At 34.9% G+C, this 23,082-nt stretch overlaps 1 protein-coding gene across 3 annotated transcripts in view; it reads right to left on the reverse strand.

Moving 5' to 3' along the window:
- Positions 1–23,082, reverse strand: part of PDE3B (phosphodiesterase 3B) — a 214,953-nt gene that overhangs the window by 74,639 nt on the left and 117,232 nt on the right. Inside the window, exons 2-4 of one of the 3 annotated variants that reach the window (XM_054525932.1) lie at positions 17,023–17,073; positions 13,205–13,438; positions 2,420–2,668 (exon numbers count right to left, since the gene is read on the reverse strand). In XM_054525932.1, coding sequence (XP_054381907.1) covers positions 2,420–2,668; positions 13,205–13,438; positions 17,023–17,073 — 534 coding nt within the window. The remainder of the gene's footprint in view (positions 1–2,419; positions 2,669–13,204; positions 13,439–17,022; positions 17,074–23,082) is intronic. The other 2 variants (XM_009246590.3, XM_054525931.1) reach the window with 2 other exon arrangements.

Here is a 23,082-nt window from a genome sequence, read left to right on the forward strand (position 1 = left end):
AATTTAACAATGGTTTAAAATGTCACGCTTTAATATGCTATATATGTAATATTAGTGATGGCACATGAAAGTATCAATACAAAGTGTATTTTTAACATGTACAGAGAAAAAAGAAACATTTTATTCTGAAAATCTGTCAATTTACTCCAAATTTCACACTCTATTTTGTTATTCTATTCCTCTTCCTCCTACTAAAAAATATGTCTGAACTCTATAATTTAAGCTAGATTCTTTTCTTTTGTACATTTTACTACTTGTTTCATAAGAAATAATCGGCAATTTAAAAAGTGGATATGAAAGGTTTACCCTGAAAATCAACTTCAGAAGACAATCTTAGGATCAGGGATGATCAGCCCTGTATTCTAAATTTTTTATATTTTCAGTACAGTGCTATAGAATTTACTTAGCTGTTAATCAGGAGAAACTGCAGAATTCTGAGTTTGAATAAATGACTGAGTTAAATACAGAACACCTTTAGCATTAATATTTTGCCCTAATTTTAAAAAATATTCTCAACTAACCCAAATGTTCAATTAACAATATTCCATTTTTCACCATTATAAATGTTTTACTAAGATTTACATAATAGTTTCTGCTTCTTATGAATTTCCTCTATCAGCAGACACTGCAGCAATCTCAGAGATAAGTATCTGTCTTATATTTCAGTTTTCCCAAGGACACTGATTTTGTAAAGGTTAATAGTTAATTAGACCTGCAGTGAAAAAGTCCTTTATGTTAATATCCTTGTTGACTGTCATTTAGGTTCATATGATCTTTCTTCGTTCTTAATGTGTATAAGATAGTTATATTAAGTTATCTGTTCCTTTTCCCTTTTGCCTATTGTTTTTTCAATAAAAGCCTTTGCCCTTTTCTGAAGTAACAACAGGCTTTTTATATGCTTTTCCAAAAGGAGAGACAAATTCGATATAGAGTTCTAATAAGGAGTTTAAAGAACACAAAGAAAAGGAATAAGGGTTACTTCCTGGTTCTTATATGACTTACTCTATCAGTAGATTCCAGAACCCAAAATAACCTTGATTAACTACAATGCTCAGGAAATGAAGGCATTTAGGCATCCTGTTTAATTAATATTATGTTTAAAATGTTCCTAAAATGTACCAGTACACTTTTCTACACACTAAATACTGATATCAATATGATTTCTGATTAAAAATTTTAAGAATTACTGTTTTTAAAAATTACTATCCTGAGTATCAAATATCAACAGAAAATGCAAAGGAAGAGTAACATATAGAGTAAAAACTAACTCAAGAATACATTAGAGTTATTTTATTTATGGTTTATTGCTATGCCCTCTGAATGCTTGTGATTAACCTCTTTCTTATAAGATAGAGTGCTAAAAAGGAAGTCATATAACTAAGTACTAATTAATTGGGTTTTGACTAATGTAGGTGCTACTGCATAAACTTTACAAAAATAAAAGTATCACATAAAAATGATCCAGACTGTGATCAATACTTCTGAAATCCTTTTCCTCTAATTGGGTTTGCTTAACTTTTCAACATTTCTAAACCCTAATGCTGACAACTGATAAAATTAACTGATGATCAAAATCCCTACAAAAACTATATTTACCTATTTCTAAGTTCTATAAGCATTATTACAATTGACAAAATTAACTGAAATAAATTTCGTCTTCTCTTGGTTAGTTTCCTTATCTGGAATAAAGTGGTTGAGTAAAATAATTTCTAAAAAGTTTCTAGTTTTAAAGTTTTATGATTTTAGCTATTGGCAAAGATACTGATAATAGTCAAATAAAACAAGTAAAAGCACTCTGAACAAGGATAATGCATACCCATTTAGAACAGTATTTATTATTTTCTAAAGAAAATCCTATTTTGAAATATTTATATTTTAAAGAGAAATTAATCCTCTATTCTAATGATACAAAAATCAATGCCTACTGGGCTACAGTAATCTTCAGTAGGTTACTGAAAGGAGGGGAAAACGGGGCTCAAAAAACTTAAAAATCATTTTAAAATAATGCTATGTAATTCATAAAATGAATATGATAATGACCATTTCTTCTTGGCTCAACAAGAACAATTCCTAGATTCTAAAGAATAAAATAGAGCAATAACATGATCTGATTACTAGTTTGTTGTACAAGCCTGGAACAAAATTTGCTTGCTGTTCTCTACTTCTTAACAAGACTAATAATACATAGTTGTTACCATTCAAATTATAAGTGCTAATCACAGCAATGTATTTAAAATAAAAACTGAATACTCAACTATAATTATTTGAGCTTATAATTGCCTCTAACATCCCAAGCAGCTCAATATTATGTCTGGTCCTTGAAACTAAAATTGTATTTTATATAGAATTTAAAGGAGCAGTTAATTTGAAAATATCATTAAATTTGATAAATAGGGTTGGATGACTACTGTATTTCGACCTTGTTAAGTTTTCTATCCCCTTTCTCAGCTGGGTCCTCTATTTCAGAGCAGGGGTAAAATCCAGGAAATGGTGTGAGAGGATTAATCTTTGGCCTACAGGAACCTGAGAAAGCACCCATTAAGCTACTGATACTCTGTAGAGAGGAAATGACTTGTGGTGGAAGGCTTGGATCAATCAGAAGATCTGACACCATATTGCGAGCCTCATTTAGCACTGAAAGATCAACTCCATTTCCACCTCCAGAATTCTAGAAAGAAAAAAAGTGAAATTTTCATTCATTTGTACATGGCATAAATGATATAACAAATGGTATAATTCTAACTTAAAATTTATATATATATATGTATCAAATAACCGTGAACTTTAATTTTTTTCTTTTTCGCTAGCTGATTATCACATTATATTTAATGGTATTAACTACTAACACTGAATTACCTTATGACTAGTATAAAACTAAATCTGTATTTACTTTAAATTCTATAATTTGAACATTTCATTAATTCGTTGATTATTTCCTTTCCTTTATAACAAAATTTCTTTTAAACATACAAAGCATTTATTTCATTTACCCTACTCACTTAAGAGGCAGTCTAACACAGTGACAAGGTTTTGTAGCAAACATACCTGAATTTGAAATCTAAACTTTAATCTTACCTGTGTGACCTTGAGTAATTTACTTAACCTCTGAATATTTTAGTTTCTTCAAAGTAAAATCAGGATAGTAATGTCTACCTTATTATGGGCTAATATGAGAAATCTGATAATATATGTAAAGCAAATAAAGCAGTGTATAATGTATGATTTAAAGCACAAAAAAGTATTACTATTAATATTATGGAAAATGATGAGATAAAAATATAGAAAAATATGTTATAGTTCAAAAGAGGTAGCGATAACTTAAAGATGAATAATTAACAAAAACCTCACAGACAAGGTAGCATCAGGCAAGGCCTTAAAAAATTGGTAGAAAAAAATTTTTTAATTTAGAAGAAATATGTCACTGATGTAAACATGAGATGATTTTTACTCTTTGAAAAAACATACATATGATGTTCAACTTGATTACCCATAGAAATAAATGGACTAACAATCAGAACAGTAAATTAAATGTTACTTTTGTTTTTTGTTGTTGTTGTTGTACCTTGAACTTACATTTGGGTATGTTTGCAATTAATAATTATTCAAATTAATGAGTTCACAACAAAACTGTTTATTAAAGTATCCTCAATACATTTTGGAACTGAAAAATATTATGAACATTACACCAAGCTAGCTAAATAATGTCTGCTCTTTGTGGAATTTTTTTTTCTTATGAAGTGTTAATATGTATTAGTTTTTACTTTAAAACATTTCCTGATACCAGGGCATATCCCAACTATTTCTAGCCTTTCTCCCCTGCAAATACCACTAAAATAAAGACCTGTCTATATATGTTACTGTGAACAATTAAGCATATTTTTTATACACAGCTTCCCATAATCTGAATTGCTGAATGCAAATTAACATGTTAAAATAATGTCATTCCTCTAAAACTGCCTTAGAATATGTTGATCAAATCTACACTTCTAATTGTATATAACAGCACCTATTTTTCCATATCCTATTACAATTAGCAACTATGAATTTAATTAATCCCTACCTGATAGGCAAAAAAACCTCTAATTGCTGTTTCAACCTGAATTCTCTGATTATTCTGATTCTAAATGTTCCTTATAATATTTACATATTGAAATGGAACACACAAAAAAACAATTTTTGTTTGCAAGTAAACTTTCCTCAATACTGTTTAAAAACTGTTGAAATTAGGAAAGAACAAATCACAAATTTACTGAGAGTACAGTGTGACTTTCACTTTAACAATACAAGGTAATTAGAATCTACTCATAAATATCTCCCATGACAACACGAATACCTCATGTAAAAAAAATCATTTTCATAGACAAATCTTTTTTCATGGTCAATTTTTCCTTTTCTTCATATTGTATCCTTTTAAGGTAAATACTTATGTCAGGCCATAAGTTTGCTGTTTTATTATTTGTTTTCTGTTTGTTTCTTCTGTTCCTTGTTCCTGTTTTTTCTTGCTTTTCTGGGGTTACTAGAATATTTTTATGATTCCATCTTGATTAATTTATAGAGTTTCTGAGTGTATTACTATATAAAGTTTTCTCAGCAGTTGCCCTTGGCAATACAATGTACATATGTGACTTATCACAGTCTACTGTTATCAACATTTTACCACTTTGAGTGAAGTGTGAAAACCTTACTACTAGTTAGGTCTCTACCTTGCCTACTTTTAAGTATAATTGTCTTGTCTTGAGTATCAGATGATGTTATAATTTTTGTTGCAATCATCAAATATGATTCATGAAACTCACAAGAAGGATAGTCTATTGCATTCTCCCACTATTTCTTCTTGTTTCATTGTTCTTTCTTCCTTCCCGTTACTTCAAGAGTCCTTCTTTTATAATTTCCTTTCTGTTTAAAGCAGGGGTTCCCTAACCTTTTTGGCATCAGGGACAGGTTTCGTGGAAGACAATTTTTCCACAGGCTGGGTGCGGGTGCGAGGAGATGGTTTCAGGATGAAACTGTTCACCACACATCATCAGGCCTTAGATTCTCATAAGGAGCGTACAACCCCAAATCCCTTGCATGTGTAGTTCACCATAGGATTTGTGCTCCTAAAAGAATCTAATGTGGTGGCTGATCTGACAAGAGGCAGAGCTCAGGTGGTAATGCTCATCTGCCCACTGCTCATCTCCGTCTATGTGGCCCAGTTCCTAACAGGCCACAGACCGGTACTGGTTGGTGACACCTGGTTTAAATAAGTTCCTTTTGTCTTTCTTGCAAGGTAAGTCTCTTGCTGACAGATTCCTTTGTTTTCCTTCATTTCACAATGTTTTCCCCTTCATTCTTTTTTTTTATTATTATTATACTTTGTATTCTAGGGTACATGTGCACAATGTGCAGGTTAGTTACATATGTATACATGTGCCATGTTGGTGTGCTGCACCCATCAACTCCTCATTTACACCAGGTATATCTCCCAATGCTAGCTATCCCTCCCCACTCCCCCACCCCACTACAAGCCCCGGTGTGTGATGTTCCCCTTCTTGTGTCCAAGTGTTCTCGCTATTCAATTCCCACATATGAGTGAGAACATGCGGTGTTTGGTTTTCTGTCCTTGCGATAGCTTGCTCAGAATGATGGTTTCCAGCTTCATCCATGTCCCTACAAAAGACATGAACTCATCCTTTTTTATGGCTGCACAGTATTCCATGGTGTATATGTACCACTTTTTCTTAATCCAGTCTATCACTGATGGACATTTGGGTTGGTTCTAAGTCTTTGCTATTGTGAATAGTGCCGCAATAAACATACGTGTGCATGTGTCTTTATACTAGCATGATTTATAATCCTTTGGGTATATACCCAGTAATGGGATTGCTGGGTCAAATGGTATTTCTAGTTCTAGATCCTTGAGGAATCGCCATACTGTCTTCCACAATGGTTGAACTAGTTTACAGTCCCACCAACAGTGTAAAAGTCTTCCTATTTCTCTACACCCTCTCCAGCTCCTGTTGTTTCCTGACTTTTTAATGATCACCATTCTAACTGGTGTGAGATGGTATCTCATTGCGGTTTTGATTTGCATTTCTCTGATGGCCAGTGATGATGAGCATTCAAATGTCTGTTGGCTGAATAAATGTCTTCTTTTGAGAAGTGTCTGTTCATCCTCTTTGCCCACTTTTTGATGGGATTGTTTGATTTTTTTCTTGTAAATTTGTTTAAGTTCTTTGTAGATTCTGGATATTAGCCCTTTGTCAGATGGATAGAGTGCAAAAATTTTCTCCCATTCTGTAGGTTGCCTGTTCATTCTGATGGTAGTTTCTTTTGCTGTGCAGAAGCTCTTTAGTTTAATTAGATCCCATTTGTCAATTTTGGCTTTTGTTGCCATTGCTTTTGGTGTTTTAGCCATGAAGTCCTTGCCCATACCTATGTCCTGAATGGTACTGCCTAGGTTTTCTTCTAAGGTTTTTATGGTTTTAGGTCTAACATTTAAGTCTTTAATCCATCTTGAATTAATTTTTGTATAAGGTGTAAGGAAGGGATCCAGTTAAAGCTTTCTACATATGGCTAGCCAGTTTTCTCAATACCGTTTGTTAAATAGGCAATCTTTTCCCCATTTCTTGTTTTTGTCAGGTTTGTCAAAGATTGGATGGTTGTGGATGTGTGGTACAATTTCTGAGGACTCTGTTCTGTTCCATTGGTCTACATCTCTGTTTTGGTACCAGTACCATGCTGTTTTGGTTACTGTAGGCTTACAGTATAGTTTGAAGTCAGATAGCGTGATGCCTCCAGCTTTGTTCTTTTGGCGTAGGATTGTCTTGGCAATGCTGGCTCTTTTTTGGTTCCACATGAACTTTCAAGTAGTTTTTTCCAATTCTGTGAAGAAAGCCAATGGTAGCTTGTTGGGGATGGCATTGAATCTATAAATTACCTTGGGTAGTATGGCCATTTGTTTGTGTCCTCTTTTACTTCATTGAGCAGTGGTTTGCAGTTCTCCTTGAAGAGGTCCTTCACATCCCTTCTAAGTTGGATTCCTAGGTATTTCATTCTCTTTGAAGCAATTGTGAATGGGAGTTCACTCATGATTTGGCTCTCTGTTTGTCTGTTAATGGTGTATAGGAACGCTCGTGATTTTTGCACACTGATTTTGTATCCTGAGACTTTGCTGAAGTTGCTTATCAGCTTAAGGAGATTTTGGGCTGAGACGATGGGGTTTTCTAAATATACAATCATGTCATCTGCAAACAGGGACAATTTGACTTCCTCTTTTCCTAACTGAATACCGTTTATTTCTTTCTCCTGCCTGACTGCCCTGACCAGAACTTCCAACACTATGTTGAATAGGAGTGGTGAGAGAGGGCATCCCTGTCTTGTGCCAGTTTTCAAAGGGAATGCTTCCAGTTTTTGCCCATTCAGTATGATATTGGCTGTGGGTTTGTCATAGATAGCTCTTATTATTTTGAGATACATCCCATCAATACCTAATTTATTGAGAGTTTTTAGCATGAAGGGTTGTTGAATTTTGTCAAAGGCCTTTTCTGCATCTATTGAGATAATCATGTGGTTTTTGTCTTTGGTTCTGTTTATATGATGGATTACATTTATTTATTTGTATATGTTGAACCAGCCTTGCATCCCAGGGATGAAGCCCACTTGATCATGGTGGATAAGCTTTTTGATGTGCTGCTGGATTCTGTTTGCCAGTATTTTATTCAGGATTTTTGCATTGATGTTCATCAGGGATATTGGTCTAAAATTCTTTTTTGTTGTGTCTCTGGCAGGCTTTGGTATCAGGATGATGCTGGCCTCATAAAATGAGTTAGGGAGGATTCCCTCTTTTTCTATTGATTGGAATAGTTTCAGAAGGAATGGTACCAGCTCCTCTTTGTACCTCTGGTAGAATTCAGCTGTGACTCCGTCTGGTCCTGGACTTTTTTTGGTTGGTAGGCTCTTAATTATTGCCTCAATTTCACAGCCTGTTATTAGTCTACTCAGAAATTCAACTTCTTCCTGGCTTAGTCTTGGGAGGGTGTATGTGTCCAGGAATTTACCCATTTCTTCTAGATTTTCTAGTTTATTTGCATAGAGGTGTTTACAGTATTCTCAGATGGTAGTTTGTATCTCTGTAGGATCGGTGGTGATATCCCCTTTATCATTTTTTATTACGTCTATTTGATTCTTCTCTCTTTTCTTCTTTATTAGTCTTGCTAGCAGTCTATCAATTTGGTTGATCTTTTCAAAAAACCAGCTCCTGGATTCATTGATTTTTTGAAGGGTTTTTTGTGTCTCTAGCTCCTTCAGTTCTGCTCTGATCTTAGTTATTTCTTGCCTTCTGCTAGCTTTTGAATTTCTTTGCTCTTGCTTCTCTTGTTCTTTTAATTGTGATATTAGGGTGTCAATTTTAGATCTTTCCTGCTTTCTCTTGTGGGCATTTAGTGCTATAAATTTCCCTCTACACACTACTTTAAATGTGTCCCAGAGATTCTGGTATGTTGTGTCTTTGTTCTTGTTGGTTTCACAGAACACCTTTATTTCTGCCTTCATTTTGTTATTTACCCACTAGTCACTCAGGAGCAGGTTGTTCAGTTTCCATGTACTTGAGTGGTTTTTAGTGAGTTTCTTAATCCTCAGTTCCAGTTTGACTGCACTGTGGTCTGAAAGACAGTTTGTTATCATTTCTGTTCTTTTACATTTGCTGAAGAGGGCTTTACTTCCAACTATGTGGTCAATTTTGGAATAAGTGCAATGTGGTGCTGAGAAGAATGTATATTCTGTTGATTTGGGGTGGAGACTTCTGTAGATGTCTATTAGGTTCGCTTGGTGCAGAGCTGAGTTAAATTCCTGGATATCCTTGTTAACTTTCTGTCTCATTGATCTGTCTAATGTTGACAGTGGAGTGTTAAAGTCTCCCATTATTATTGTGTGGGAGTCTAAGTCTCTTTGTAGGTCTCTAAGGACTTGCTTTATGAATCTGGGTGCTCCTGTATTGGGTGCATATATATTTAGGATAGTTAGCTCTTATTGTTGAATTGATCCCTTTACCATTATGTAATGGCCTTGTCTCTTCTGATCTTTGTTGGTTTAAAGTCTGTTTTATCAGAGACTAGGATTGCAACCCCTGCTTTTTTTTTGTTTTCCATTTGCTTGGTAGATCTTCCTCCATCCCTTTATTTTGAGCCTATGTGTGGCTTTGCATGTTAGATGGGTCTCCTGAATACAGCACACTGATGAGTCTTGACTCTTTATCCAATTTGCCAGTCTGTGTCTTTTAATTGGAGCATTTAGCCCATTTACATTTAAGGTTAATATTGTTATATGTGAATTTGATCCTGTCATTATGAAGTTAGCTGGTTATTTTGCTCATTACTTGATGCAGTTTCTTCCTAGCATCGATGGTCTTTACAATTTGGCATGTTTTTGCAGTGGCTGGTACCAGTTGTTCCTTTCCATGTTTAGTGCTTCCTTCAGGAGCTCCTGTAAGGCAGGCCTGGTGGTGACAAAATCTCACAGAATTTGCTTGTCTGTAAAGGATTTTATTTCTCCTTCACTTATAAAGCTTAGTTGGGATGGATATGAAATTCTGGGTTGAAAATTCTTTTGTTTAAGAGTGTTGAATATTGGACCCCACTCTCTCCTGGCTTGTAGGGTTTCTGCCGAGAGATCTGCTGTTAGTCTGATGGACTTCCCTTTGTGGGTAACCCAACCTTTCTCTCTGGCTGCCCTTAACATTTTTTCCTTTATTTCAACTTTGGTGAACCTGACAATTATGTGTTTTGGAGTTGCTCTTCTCGAGGAATATCTTTGTGGCGTTCTCTGTATTTCCTGAATTTGAGTGTTGGCCTTCCTTGCTAGGTTGGGGAAGTTCTCCTGGATAATATCCTGCAGGATGTTTTCCAACTTGGTTCCATTCTCCCTGTCACTTTCAGGTACACCCATCAGACGTAGATTTGGTCTTTTCACATAGTCTCGTATTTCTTGGAGGCTTTGTTCATTTCTTTTTACTCTTTTTTCTCTAAACTTCTCTTCTCGCTTCATTTCACTCATCTGATCTTCAATCACTAACACCCTTTCTTCTACTTGATCGAATCGGCTACTGAAGCTTGTGCATGTGTCACGCAGTTCTCATGCCATGGTGTTCAGCTCCAACAGGTCATTTAAAGTCTTCTCTACGCTGTTTATTTTAGTTAGCCATTCGTCTAATCTTTTTTCAAGGTTTTTAGCTTCTTTGCGATGGGTTCGAACATCCTCCTTCAGCTTGGAGAAGTTTGTTATTACCAATCATCTGAAGCCTTCTTCTCTCAACTCATCAAAGTCATTCTCCGTCCAGCTTTGTTCCATTGCTGGGGAGGAGCTGTGTTCCTTTGGAAGAGAAGAGGCATTCTGATTTTTAGAATTTTCAGCTTTTCTGCTCTGGCTTCTCCCCATCTTTGTGGTTTTATCTACCTTTGGTCTTTGATGATGGTGACGTACAGATGGGGTTCTGGTGTGAATGTCCTTTCTGTTTGTTAGTTTTCCTTCTAACAGTCAGGAACCTCAGCTGCAGGTCTGTTGGAGTTTGCTGAAGGTCCACTCCAGACCCTCTTTGCCTGGATATCACCAGTGGAGGCTGCAGAACTGCAAATATTGCAGAAGGGCAAATGTTGCTGCCTGATCGTTCCTCTGGAAGCTTCATCTCAGAGGAGCACCCGGCCGTATGAGGTGTCAGTCAGCTCCTACTGGGAGGTACCTCCCAGTTAGGCTACTCCGGGCTCAGGGACCCACTTGAGGAGGCAGTCTGTCCATTCTCAGATCTCAAACTCCGTGCTGGGAGAACCACTCCTCTCTTCAAAGCTGTCAGACAGGGACATTTAAGTCTGCAGAAGTTTTTGCTGCCTTTTGTTCAGCTACACCCTGCCCCCAGAGGTGGAGTCTACGGAGGCCGGCAGGACTCCTTGAGCTGTGGTGGGCTCCACCCAGTTTGAGCTTCAGGGCTGCTTTGTTTACCTACTCAAGCCTCAGCAATGGCGGGCGCCCCTCCCCCAGCCTCGCTGCCGCCTTGTAGTTCCATCTTAGACTGCTGTGCTAACAGTGAGTGAGGTTTCATGGGCGTGGAACCCTTCAAGCCAGGCACGGGGCATAATCTCCTGGTGTGCCGTTTGCTAAGACCATTGGAAAAGCACAGTATTAGGGTGGGAGTGGCCCGATTTTCCAGGTGCCGTCTGTCATGGCTTCCTTTGGCTAGGAAAAAGAATTTCCCAACCCCTTGAGCTTCCCAGGTGAGGTGATGCCTCACCCTGCTTCGGCTCACAGTCTGTGGGCTGCACTTACTGTCCTGCATCCACTGTCTGACAAGCCCCAGCGAGATGAACCCAGTACCTCATTTGGAAATGCAGAAATCACTCGTCCTCTGCATCGCTCATGCTGGGAGCTGTAGACTGGAGCTGTTCCTATTCGGCCATTTTGGAACCTCCTCCCCTTCATTCTTAAAGAATACTTTTGCTGGATATAGATTTTACAACCATTTTCTTCCAGCTCTTCAAAAGTGTTCTGCCACTTCCTTCTGGCCTTCATGGTTTTAAATGAGAAATCTGCTATTACTTGAATTGGTGTTCCCCTATAGGTAATGTGTTGTTTCTCTCTGGATGCTTTTTAAGATATTTTCTTTGTCTTTAGCTTTCACAAGTTTAATTATGACATGTCTTAGAGTAGATTTTGAGGGGGTTGATACTATTTGGGGTTCAGAAACCTTCTTGAATCTGTAGGATTAAGTTTTTAGCTAAATCTGGGAAGTTTTCAGCCATTACTTCTTCAGATACTCTTTCAATGCCACCCTCTTTCTCCTTCTCAAACACGAGTAATACAAATGTTGGTTCTTTGTTACTGCCCAATAGGTCCCTAGGGCTTGCTGATTTTGTTTCTGTTTCCTCTATGTTGTAAAATTGGCTAAATTCTATTGATCTATGCTTAAGCTCACAGATTCTATCCTACTGTCATCTCCACTGTTATTCATCCCATCCAGTAATTTTAAATTTCTATTATTGTATTTTTCAGCTCTATAATTTCCATTTGTTTCTTCTTTATAATTTATATTTCTTTTGCTAATATTTTCTTTCTTTTTCCATTTGTTTCAAGATACTTTGTAATTATGTTAGAGCATTTTTATGATGTTTGCTTTAAAAATCCTTGCCAGATAATTCCAAATCTGATTCATCTTAGTGTTGTCATTCCTTTTTCTTATTCAAGTTGTGATTTTCTTGGTTTTGGTAAGATGGGTGATTTTTTATTTTATCCTCAATATTTTGACTATAACTTACAAGACTCTGGGTCCTACAGAAATCTTTGCCATTAGAAGGCATATCCCCATTTAGGTTTATCACACAGGTCCTGGCCTACTTTTGTGGGCTGTGGTTTGGATGACAATTTTCAAAGCATTCACAATCATTTAGGTGTGTTTGATTTTTTTTTTTTTTTTTTTTTTTTTTGGTGCCCCTTGGGTTCTCACTAGTTCACACTGATGCCTTAGAGTAGGGGGGGAGAGAGTTTCCTCAGGTTGGGTCATCTGGTACCTTTAGGGGAGAGAAAGGAGTCTCCAGGCGACAGGAACAAAGATCACTTTCTGGGCTAGGCATTTGTGAGGATATCCCCCTTCCCAAGCACACTGGCCACCCAGTGTCTGTCAGTGGGGAAGGGGAGTCTCATGCCCAGGAGGGAAGGAGAATGCTTCTCCCTGGTCACTGATTGCCAGTGGTTCCAAATCAATTCCCCCTTGCTAGAGCCACCAGACTTGCTTAGTGTTGTTGGCAGGGCTCTTGTTTAATCTGGGGAAAGAATAAGCCTACCTGTGTCACCTTATGTTGCTAGGTTGATCTGGGGAAAGAATAAGCCTACCTGTGTCAACTTATGTTGCTAGGTTGAGAGTGGGGGCCTAGACCAGGTTTGCTGTTGGGTGTGGGTCATAAGAGACTCTGTCACTGTGTTGTTTCTCCTGTCCTAGGGTCCCTAGCCAGTCTGCCTTCCTCTTTCTATTTTTTGTAGTTCTCACTTGATTGCCTCTTACATTATTTCCAGAGTTAATAACTGTACTTAGCAAGGAGGAAAAGAGAGAGTTAAATATGGTAACACATGCAGAGCATATAAAGTATAGTACATATAACTAAAGGCAAAGATAGTACTGTTATTATTAACAGAAAGTGAAGAGATAAAAATACAGACAAAATGGCCAGGCATGGTCTCTCACCCCCGTAATCCCAGCACTTCGGGAGGCCGAGGTGGGCAGATCACCTGAGGTCGGGAGTTCAAGACCAGCCTGACCAACATGGAGAAATCCCATCTCTACTAAAAATACAAAATTAGCCGGGTGTGGTGGCACATGCCTGTAATCCCAGCTACTCGGGAGGCTGAGGCAGGAGAATCGCTTGAACCCGGGAGCTGGAGGTTGCGGTGAGCCGAGATCGTGCCATTGCACTCCAGCCTGGGCAACAAGAGTGAAACTTCATCTCAAAAAAAAGGAAAAATATATATATACAGACAAAATGGCATTAGAGTTCAAAAGAGATATAGAAAACTTCCATTTGGATGGTAACAGAAATTTTATGGAAGGGGTAGCATTTGAGCTGGGCCCTAAAAATTTGGTAGGATTATATTTATATTTGTTTACAATAAAACAAAACAAAAATGTATTGGGGAAGTGTACTGCACAGAATAGACACAGCATAAATAAAAGTATAAAAGTGGTAAAATACAATTTTTAAGTGGTAAAATAATGCTATACAGGGAACATGAAATTGTTGAAGTACAGATTATATAAGAAAGCAATGAAAAACAGGTTGGAAAGACATGCTGGGACCAAATTTTTGAGAACACTGGATTCCAAGCTAAGTAATATGAGTAATAAAGGGTCGTATATAATAGATTTTGAACAGGCTGCTAAAAAGAGAAAATAAAGTAAGTTAAGGGAAAAAGATGTGATAGAATGCAATGCAATTTTAGAGAGGATAGTTGGGGTATGCCTCACTAAGAAAGAAATACTTATGTAAAGACAAGACAAAGTGTGGGAAATAAGCATTCCAGGCAGAGAGACTAGCAAGTGCAAAAGCCTGAGTCAGAAGCCTGTCTGACTTGTTTGGGGAATAACAAGGAGGCCAGTGCAGCTGGAACAGAGTAAATGAAGGAGAAAGTAGTAGAAGACAAAGACAGAGAAGTACAAGAGAGTAAGGGAGGGAACCATGTTGTGTAAGTTCTTTTACATACATGACAAAGACTTTTACTCTGGGTGAGATGAGAGAAATGAGCAAGAGAGTGACATGATAACTTATGTCAGATCAAATTGAATATTCAAATTATTTGCCACAATTTTAAAAGCTGAACTTAAATTCCTATCTTCTATTCACTTATATTTGGCAAAATCTTGATTGTTGAACAGAAAGTTAAGAATAGTTTTTATGTTTTAAATGGTTATTGAAAAAGAAGAGGAGTGGGAGGGAGAAGAGGAAAAAGGAGGGAAGGAGGAGAAGCACTGGGGGCAGCAAAAGGTAGCAATGGTCATATGTTTCCTGCAAATGCTAAAATACTTACTCTCTGGCCTTTTAAAGAAAAAAATGCTCATTCCTGTCTTATACTTCAAGTTCAGGTTAGTATTTATTATTATTGAAATTTATATAATATTGGCTCACATTTGTATTAAGTACCAGGTACATATTAATTAGCCCTTTGAGGGAACTGGTATTATTCTCAATTTGTAGGTGAGGGAACAGGTTCAGAGTGTCTTAAGAGGCTTGCCTAATTTTCCAGCTAAGAGGGACTGGTTTGTATCAGACCAACTCTTCTGTCTAGAACAACTAGAAAAGCTGAAATAAAATATAAATAGCATACATTTCAAGGCATCAAAACACAACCAAACAGCCAGGGCATAAAAGGCCAAGAACCCAGAATTAAGAGAAAAGATTAAAAGAAACCCAACATTCTGTGCTATTCTTTTCCCTCTAGGAATTTTCTGCTGATTCATAACTGGCACAGAGCAGAGAGGATGAGAAGAACAAAAGAGGCCAGAAAACAGAGTAGAGATCCATAGTCCCAAGGGGCTGGGAGACCGAAATTGGAGTTCAGAGCTATGAAGACAGGGGGTGCCAAACAAGATCCCAAAGTGATGAGAAAAACAAAGTAGTGAGCTTAAATTCAGACCTGCTTTTCCTCTAAAGGCATTTGCCAGTTTATAAACAGTGGCTAAGAGAGAGATAAACCAAGTAGAAATCCTCAAAAAGATTTCTATTTTGAAATTAAAATAGGGCTTTCAGCAGTCTCACAAATGCCGGAAGGAACAACAACAAAAAAAAGGAATTCCTAGAAAAACACAAGTAACTCAATTGTTAGAAGAAAAGATGGAAAATCTAAATGATACTAAAACTATTAAAGAAATTGAATCCATAACTTAAAATTTGTCCACAAAATAATTCTTCAAGGTGAGATAGCTTCACCAGAGCATTCCTCCAAACATTAAAGGAGGAAATAATAACAAGTTTTAATCTTACCCAAACTTTTCAAGATAATAGAAAGGGTAAATATCTCACCTTATTTTATCTTGGATATCAAGGTTCTTGGTAACCGTGATACCAATATAATGCCAAGAACATTATGAAAAGTAAGAATTTATAGGCCAACACTCTCTCATAAACACAAATTCAAAATTTCTAAACAAAACATTAACAAATAGAATCTAGTGATAAAGATTTAAACAAAATACATCTTGATCAAATTTATTTTATTCTGGGAATACAGGGATGGTTTAACAAACATACCAATTAAACAATGTAATTCACCACATTAATAGATTAGAAAAAAAAATCTCGAATCATTTGAATAGATGCAGAAAAAGCATCTGATAAAATTCTATACCCATTCATGACTTAAAAAGAGAAAAAAAGTCCTTAGTAAACTAGAATTAGAATAAAACTTCCTTAATCTGCTAAAGGGTATCTACAAAAAACATTAGTGGTGATATGTTGAACATTTTTTCCCTGAGTTCATGAAGAAAAACAAGGCTGCCTACTCATACCACTTCCATTCAACACTGCGTTGAAGGTCCTAGAAAGTACAATTAACATGAGAAAAAGAAATAAAAGGCATAGGTTTGGAAATAAATAAATCTGTCTTTATTCATAGATAACATTATTGTGTACTTCAAGCATCAAAGAATCTTCAAATAAGCTATTAGAATTATTAAGTAAATTTAGCATAACGGGAAAGATCAATAAAGATAGACATCAAAAGTTAACACAGTTAACACAGTTATTGCTTGATGTTTTATGAGTGATTTTCCTTTTTTCTCCTTATATTAAATACTTCTATTTTCATTTCATCTGATATAAACATATATTACTTAGGTGTTCAAAAAATTAATCCTAAAAAAGTACACATATTATTCCATTTGTGTGTATATAAAGTTCAAAAATTAGCAAAACTAGTTACTAGAAGTCGGATAGGATTTATCTTTGGGGATATAGGTAATGACTGGAATTGGGCATAAGTGAGGCTTCTGAGATACTGGAAACATTCTATTTCTTCATATCGTTAGCAGTTACATGGGATGTTTAACTTCTGAAAATTGAGCTGTACACTTTTCTGTATGTATGTTATAATTCAATAAAAAGTTTACCAAAAAATGAAAGTTGGATATCTTTACTTCCCTAATAAAATATGTTGCCAATTGCTTTGCTTTGTCTCAGATATGGCCTTCAATCTATTTTTTCCCCTTTATAGAACAGTGGTCCACATCAGAAAAGAAAAAAATCTTATCCTTAATATAGAAATATTAGTTGATTCTGAGCCCAGATTATATTAGCAGTATTTTTATAACAATTTATATAAATTTGGTTTTTTATCATTTTCTTTTTCCCTTATAATTAAAATGTATTTTAAAAAAATCTACCTCAATGAAGGTTCTAGTTAACTTATTAGTTTCATTAAAGAAAATCTTATGGCACAGAAATACTGTGAATGTAACTTTAAGTGTCAAAAGTTTCATCACAGATATTATTTAGTGATATTAATTATACTTACTTGATAATGAGGCTTATGCCATTGCTTTAAGTCCCAATCCCAAAGAATCATCTAGAAAAAAAAATTCACTTGGTTACAAACCAGAAATAGACAAACAAGTATATGTAAAGACAAAATTCAGCATTTTCAATTATAATTATCTAATATAGCTCAAAATCTGGAAGAGATATTGGAATGGTGAGAATAAAAATTATCTCCAGACAGAATATTTCATTAATACAATCTATAATTGAGAAATCAAAAGAATAAAGAATTATCACAATAAAGTAACTAAAACAAGCCATATTAACCTTCAAATATTACCACAAAAAGGAAAATATAAATCCATAATCACATTAAGTCACAAAAAATAAAAGAAAAATTACATATCATCAGATATTCTCTGCCTACCCACCATCTCCAAAGGCTCATCATGGGTGATGGGTGATGCTATTTTCTTACCAATAAGGTACTTCTGTCAAAAACATTTTGAAAATCTTGTTGTCCTTGGGGTTAGATTAAGTATAAAGGAATAGATTTATCAAAAGCAGCACATACCCCTTTTGATATGCACATAATTAGTGATTGTTTTCCTGTCTGTCTCCTTGATAGCCTAGTTTATCAATGGTAACTTTAGTCCCAGACTAGTTTTTTTCCTGCCCTTCTTCCTAACAAGCTTTTTGGCTGCTTCCCAACCCAATATAGTAGTCACTATGCCCAAGGAGATAAAATTAACTTTAATTTAGGAAGCTATAACTGCTACCTATCATCAATCCTAAATTTCTTTGACATTTACTGAGTTAAATAGGTCTTCTTTTGCTTAAATAATTCATTGTAATAGCCATTTTGTACATAGCTTTGAACCTGTATTGAATATGAGCCTAGTTAATCTGTAATATAATTTCATAATTTCTATATATTGAACTATTTGTGTTGTTTCTTGTCCTTCAGGCTTAAGTTTTCTGGTTGCAGAAGATCTTACTTGGGGCTTTGCTGGCTACATAAGGTCTCTATGGCATATTCTTTGTTTTTTGTTTTTGTTTTATAACCCTTTAAAATGCAAAAAAAAATTATTAGCTCAAAGGTGATACAAAAACAGGCTGCTGGCAGGATTTGGTCAGTGGACTACAATTTGCTGACTCATATTTTACATAATACACCCATGCTTAATCACTCAAAAAGCTGTCAATTATCATTATCACCATCTCCTCATCAATATCCTTGCAGAACGTAATTTCTTTCTTACCACTGAAGAAAAATCTATTTCTTCCCAAAGAAAATTCAGACACAGTACAATCACTTAAAAGACTCATGAATCAGTGCCAACAAAATGGCTCTGATACAACTACATGCAAAGTATACCATATATATAACAGACTCATTAAATTTAAGCAGTATTTTATATGGTCCTAAATGTGGTCCTGATATAATTATTTCAGGTTGTGATTTAATCAGCATATAATCTAGATTCAAGAGACACTAATTATTGCAAATTAAGATGTTAATAGCTTCCTAAAATGCTCCTTAAGATTAACATAACCTAAAATCCCTAAGTTTCTTTTATACATGATATTGTTATGATCCATTTTCCTCCATGCTATTCTTATAAATATGGCTTTTTAGACCCAACTGCAATACTTTACTTCTGCCCTTATTTTAGCCTGTCAGCTTCTTTGGAGATTGAGAATGCCAACTACCCTATTCTCCATTCCTCCCATTATCATAACATCTATAAATCTGATGTTTTCTTAAGTTCACGAATAGATGTCTAGAATAGACAGGAGTGAAAACAGAGCCATACGATATATCACTAAGAATCACCTATGAGATAGGCATCAATGAACTAATTTGCATTCTTGGTCTACAAACTTGTCTAACTGTACTGTCATCTGATCCATATTTTTATACTTCTCCCACAATAATACCATCAAACAGAGACAAATACTTGTATACCTTATTTCCCTGACTCATAACTCTAAGTAGAAGTTGATTTTTGGCTAACTCAAGTATACTTTTCATTAGGATGGTTTCTTAACATTGAATAGTCTGCCTTCCCCACTTCATTGACCTACATGATTAAATAAACATTACCTTTTTAAATATTTGTATTCTAATGCCAAGAGCCATGTTTGTATTCATGTGATATACTCTCAACAGGGGTGCTATCACTTCCAAGCAGGTGGTAACTGGTTCTTGGGGCAAAAAAAAAAAAAAAAAAAATCTTGAAAATTAAAATGGTTCGTAGCCCTCCAAAGGCTACAGTATACAACAAACAGATGTACTGTACATCTTTGGTATGAAAATTACATGAAGAGGGAGATGATTACGGAAACATATATATAATATATGAATATATAATATTTTATATATGTACATATAATATTTTACATATGTATATACAATATAAATATATATACATATATATATACAATATACATATATATACACATATATATATACAATATAAATATATATACATATATATATATCCCTGGATTCGGAGTTGTAATGAAAATACGGTAGAGAAACACTGATATAAAGTAGTCCTGCTGCTTGCTTATAAGAGCAATCTCATCTTAGCTTATATTTTGTGAAAGTTCTCTAATGCATTCAGACAATTAAAGGCTGCCTATGCAGAAGGAAGGCTGCTAACATGAGAAGGAATGTATGCCCTATTTTAACTGGACTCTTAAAGGTCTCTAAAAATCTTACTATGTACAATGCTTCTTTTTTCTCTGCTTGCTCTCTTTAGATCTCTCTACTGTAGCATTTTGTATTACAATATTTCAGTATTATAGTATTACAATATTGCAGACCATCTCCCTCAATATTGTACATTACAATATTGTAGTATTACAATATTACAGACCATCTCCCTCAATAAATTCACTCTTCCTGGCCCTTTATCCCATTATCATAGTTTTCTCTCACTTGTGCTTGCTGGATTGGCTTTGAATCAATTCTTAAGCAAAGCCCAATCTTATTTGCGGTCACTTTCTCTAGGATGAAAACTATGTTACCCTAAAGCAGCAGGTCTTAACTGTGAAATCCCCTTCATATTAGGAATTGAAAGCAGATACACAGAAAGCCACAAAGAGCTAGCAGACTGCCTTCTGTGTAATTTGAGCAAGTAGAATATTAGTGATTTTGAGAAAACAATTTTCTCCATAAGTAATAGAAGATGAATGACCCAGGAATTCCACAGCTAGGTACACATCTTAGAGCAGTATTCAAAGTGTGGTTCATAATAAGATAAATACAGAAATTCAGAGTAAAGGTTTATATATTTTTATAGCAATTTGACAATGGTGAGACATTTTTAGTGTATTTTACAAAAGCATCAATCTACAACAGATCAGGGAAAAACCCAAAAGCTTGGTCCTTTGCTACAGTTTGACAGAAGGAGACAGGAAGAATTCCCATAGCTGTGCAGCTTAGGGTAGCAAAAAACTAGATACAACCCAAATGTTCATCAACAATAAAATAGAAAAATTTTGATGTATTCATACAATGGAGTATAGGAGTGAAAATGAATGAAGTACATACAGCTACATAGTATATGGATGGATCTCAGAAACATAATGTTGAACAAGAAAAGCAAGTCACAGACAGATACATACAGCATAACTTCACTCATTTAAAATGAAACACACATTGTGATATGCTTATTAGAAATACATATGGTAAACTGTAAAGAAATTCAGGATGGTGATTATCTCTAAAAGAAAAAGAAGTGAACCAGATCCAGGAGTGACACACAGGGAACTTCGATGTTAACCGTAATGTTCAAAAACACCAGTAATGGTGGGTCGATGGTGTCTGTTTCTTTAGTCTCTGTACTTTACGCATATTTCATAAATATTTCTTCAGCTTTAGTAAAAGTTAAGATGAATTTAGGAAGGTAAGGAAGTAGACAAAGTGACTAGAGAAAACTCTTTTGAAAAACTGTGCTGTAAAGGCAAGAATGAAATGAAGCAATCGTTAGAAAAAAATGTGGGAATAATACTTTTTTAACATGGTAGGTTCTAAAGCATGCTTGTACTTGATAGGAATGATCCTGGACAGTGGGAGAACTAATGACAGAATAAAGTGAGAAATATGCAAAGAGCAAATACTTAATGAAAATACTGCTAAGTGTCTCTGTAATATTAGATTACATATATGTATACATGAAAAAATATATATATGATATTTTTAAAAACAGATAAAATTTTAAACTAGGAAACCCTAATAGAATATTAGCCATTATTTATAAAATTATGATCTGTCAATCACTAGTTGTTCCTCATTGTCCCAGAATATTTAGAGGGAAAAAGGAAACAACTTAGTTTGCATATATTTCATAATTGTGAACTATAAGGTTAATTTTGATTTCTACAGAAATCTCATTATTATCTTAAAAAATTATATTCTTAAAAGCTGAAAAGTTTCTCTAAGACCTGCATTATTCTAAAAGAGAACAAATCATCTTACCTAAAGTATTTTCACATCATTTAAATATTAATTATATCTTTTAAATTTGCATTATTTTCATTGTGTTGCATTATACTCCCCAATCAATAAATAAATGGCTCAAAATTGGTTTTTAAAGCCTAAGGTATTGATAAAAATAAGGTAACATAAATAGCTCAGAATAAATGTTAAGCCTAAATCAAGAATAGGACCCTAATGCAAACAATATAAATCTGTGCATGTGATAATACCACACAAAGAGATAAAAACAAAAATTTTACTAGCACATACAACAGCAACTATCTAAAAGCTGGATTTCTTTCTGACTGGTAATTCATTTACCCTATATTCTTCTGGATGTTGTCTACTTTGAAACTTTATCAAATAATGACATGAAGCTATGGAAAGTTTTCAAACAAAACATAAAAACCTCTTTGGTAAATGAACAGAATCTTTCTAGAACAAGCACAAAATGCTTTCATATATGAAACTGAAGATTTTTGTTCCTAAAAGAGACAAAAACTACACAGGCACCATTCACATTCTGTGTTCCTCCTAGCAAAAGCATATAAAAAAGATAGACTATTGCTGAGAGATTTATAAAACTCTCAGCCATACAAATGATAAATATTATGCTGAAAGAAAAACCAGATATTTTACTTTACTGCTTGATAAATGCACTGAAGTGCAAAGCCAAATCAGCTCTTGGTATATGTGTAATACACTTGAGGAAGAATAGCAGACAAGTTTTTATTTTATTATTGTTTACCTCTGAAAAATCCATACTACAAAACATGACTTTTTTTCCTACTTAATATTTATTTTGTAAACTATGATATAGACTGGGAAATATGTGTTGAAATCAGTCCTGAGAGAAAAAATCAGTGGTCTGCACATCAAGAAAAAGCCTTGCTAAGCAATGAGTACTACACTAACTGCAAATCTATATACCCTGTTTTTGTTCTTTGTTTTTTTGTTTTTTTGTTTTTCACAGAAAGGGGCTGGTGGTTAAAATACATTATGCTGAGTTCAATGTTAAAGAAATAGCATAAACGTAAATGCACTCAATTTTTGGATACAGAGTATACATCTTTTCAGTGTGCTGTGGAAAAACTGAGCAAATAAAATATTTAAAAGTAAATATAAAATATAAAGAGCAAAAAGTGCTTTTTTCAATAAAATGCAAAAGCCTCTATTTCTTAAACTTTCAAGTATGATAATGTCCATCAACTTAGCAAGTGACTCAGCCTTGAAAGAGTCTTCAGTGAGCAAGCTCTTAATTCCGGAGTCCATGTTTAACCTGAGTATTCAGAACCAACAGCCAAAAAACCCCTGCTGACTGTCCTCATAAATTATAATTTTGGTTGGATTTTTCCAATTTAAGAGAAATAGAGATGAAAAAAGAATATGACGATATACAATGAACCTACAACAAGCAGCCTATTTACTCAACATTGAGCTAAACAGAGATACCTTTAATATTGTAAATATACACTGATATAAAATATTTTAATTTTTAGTTTTCAAAAACTGTGATTAATTCTTTTTTATACATTTACCTTAAGTTGGTGGGTAGCTACCACGCATACAGAATGCATAGTTGGCGGCACATGTATATTAAAAGTTTTA

The sequence above is a fragment of the Pongo abelii genome, chromosome 9 (genome assembly GCF_028885655.2).
Source record: "Pongo abelii isolate AG06213 chromosome 9, NHGRI_mPonAbe1-v2.0_pri, whole genome shotgun sequence".
NCBI classification, from domain to species: domain Eukaryota; kingdom Metazoa; phylum Chordata; class Mammalia; order Primates; family Hominidae; genus Pongo; species Pongo abelii.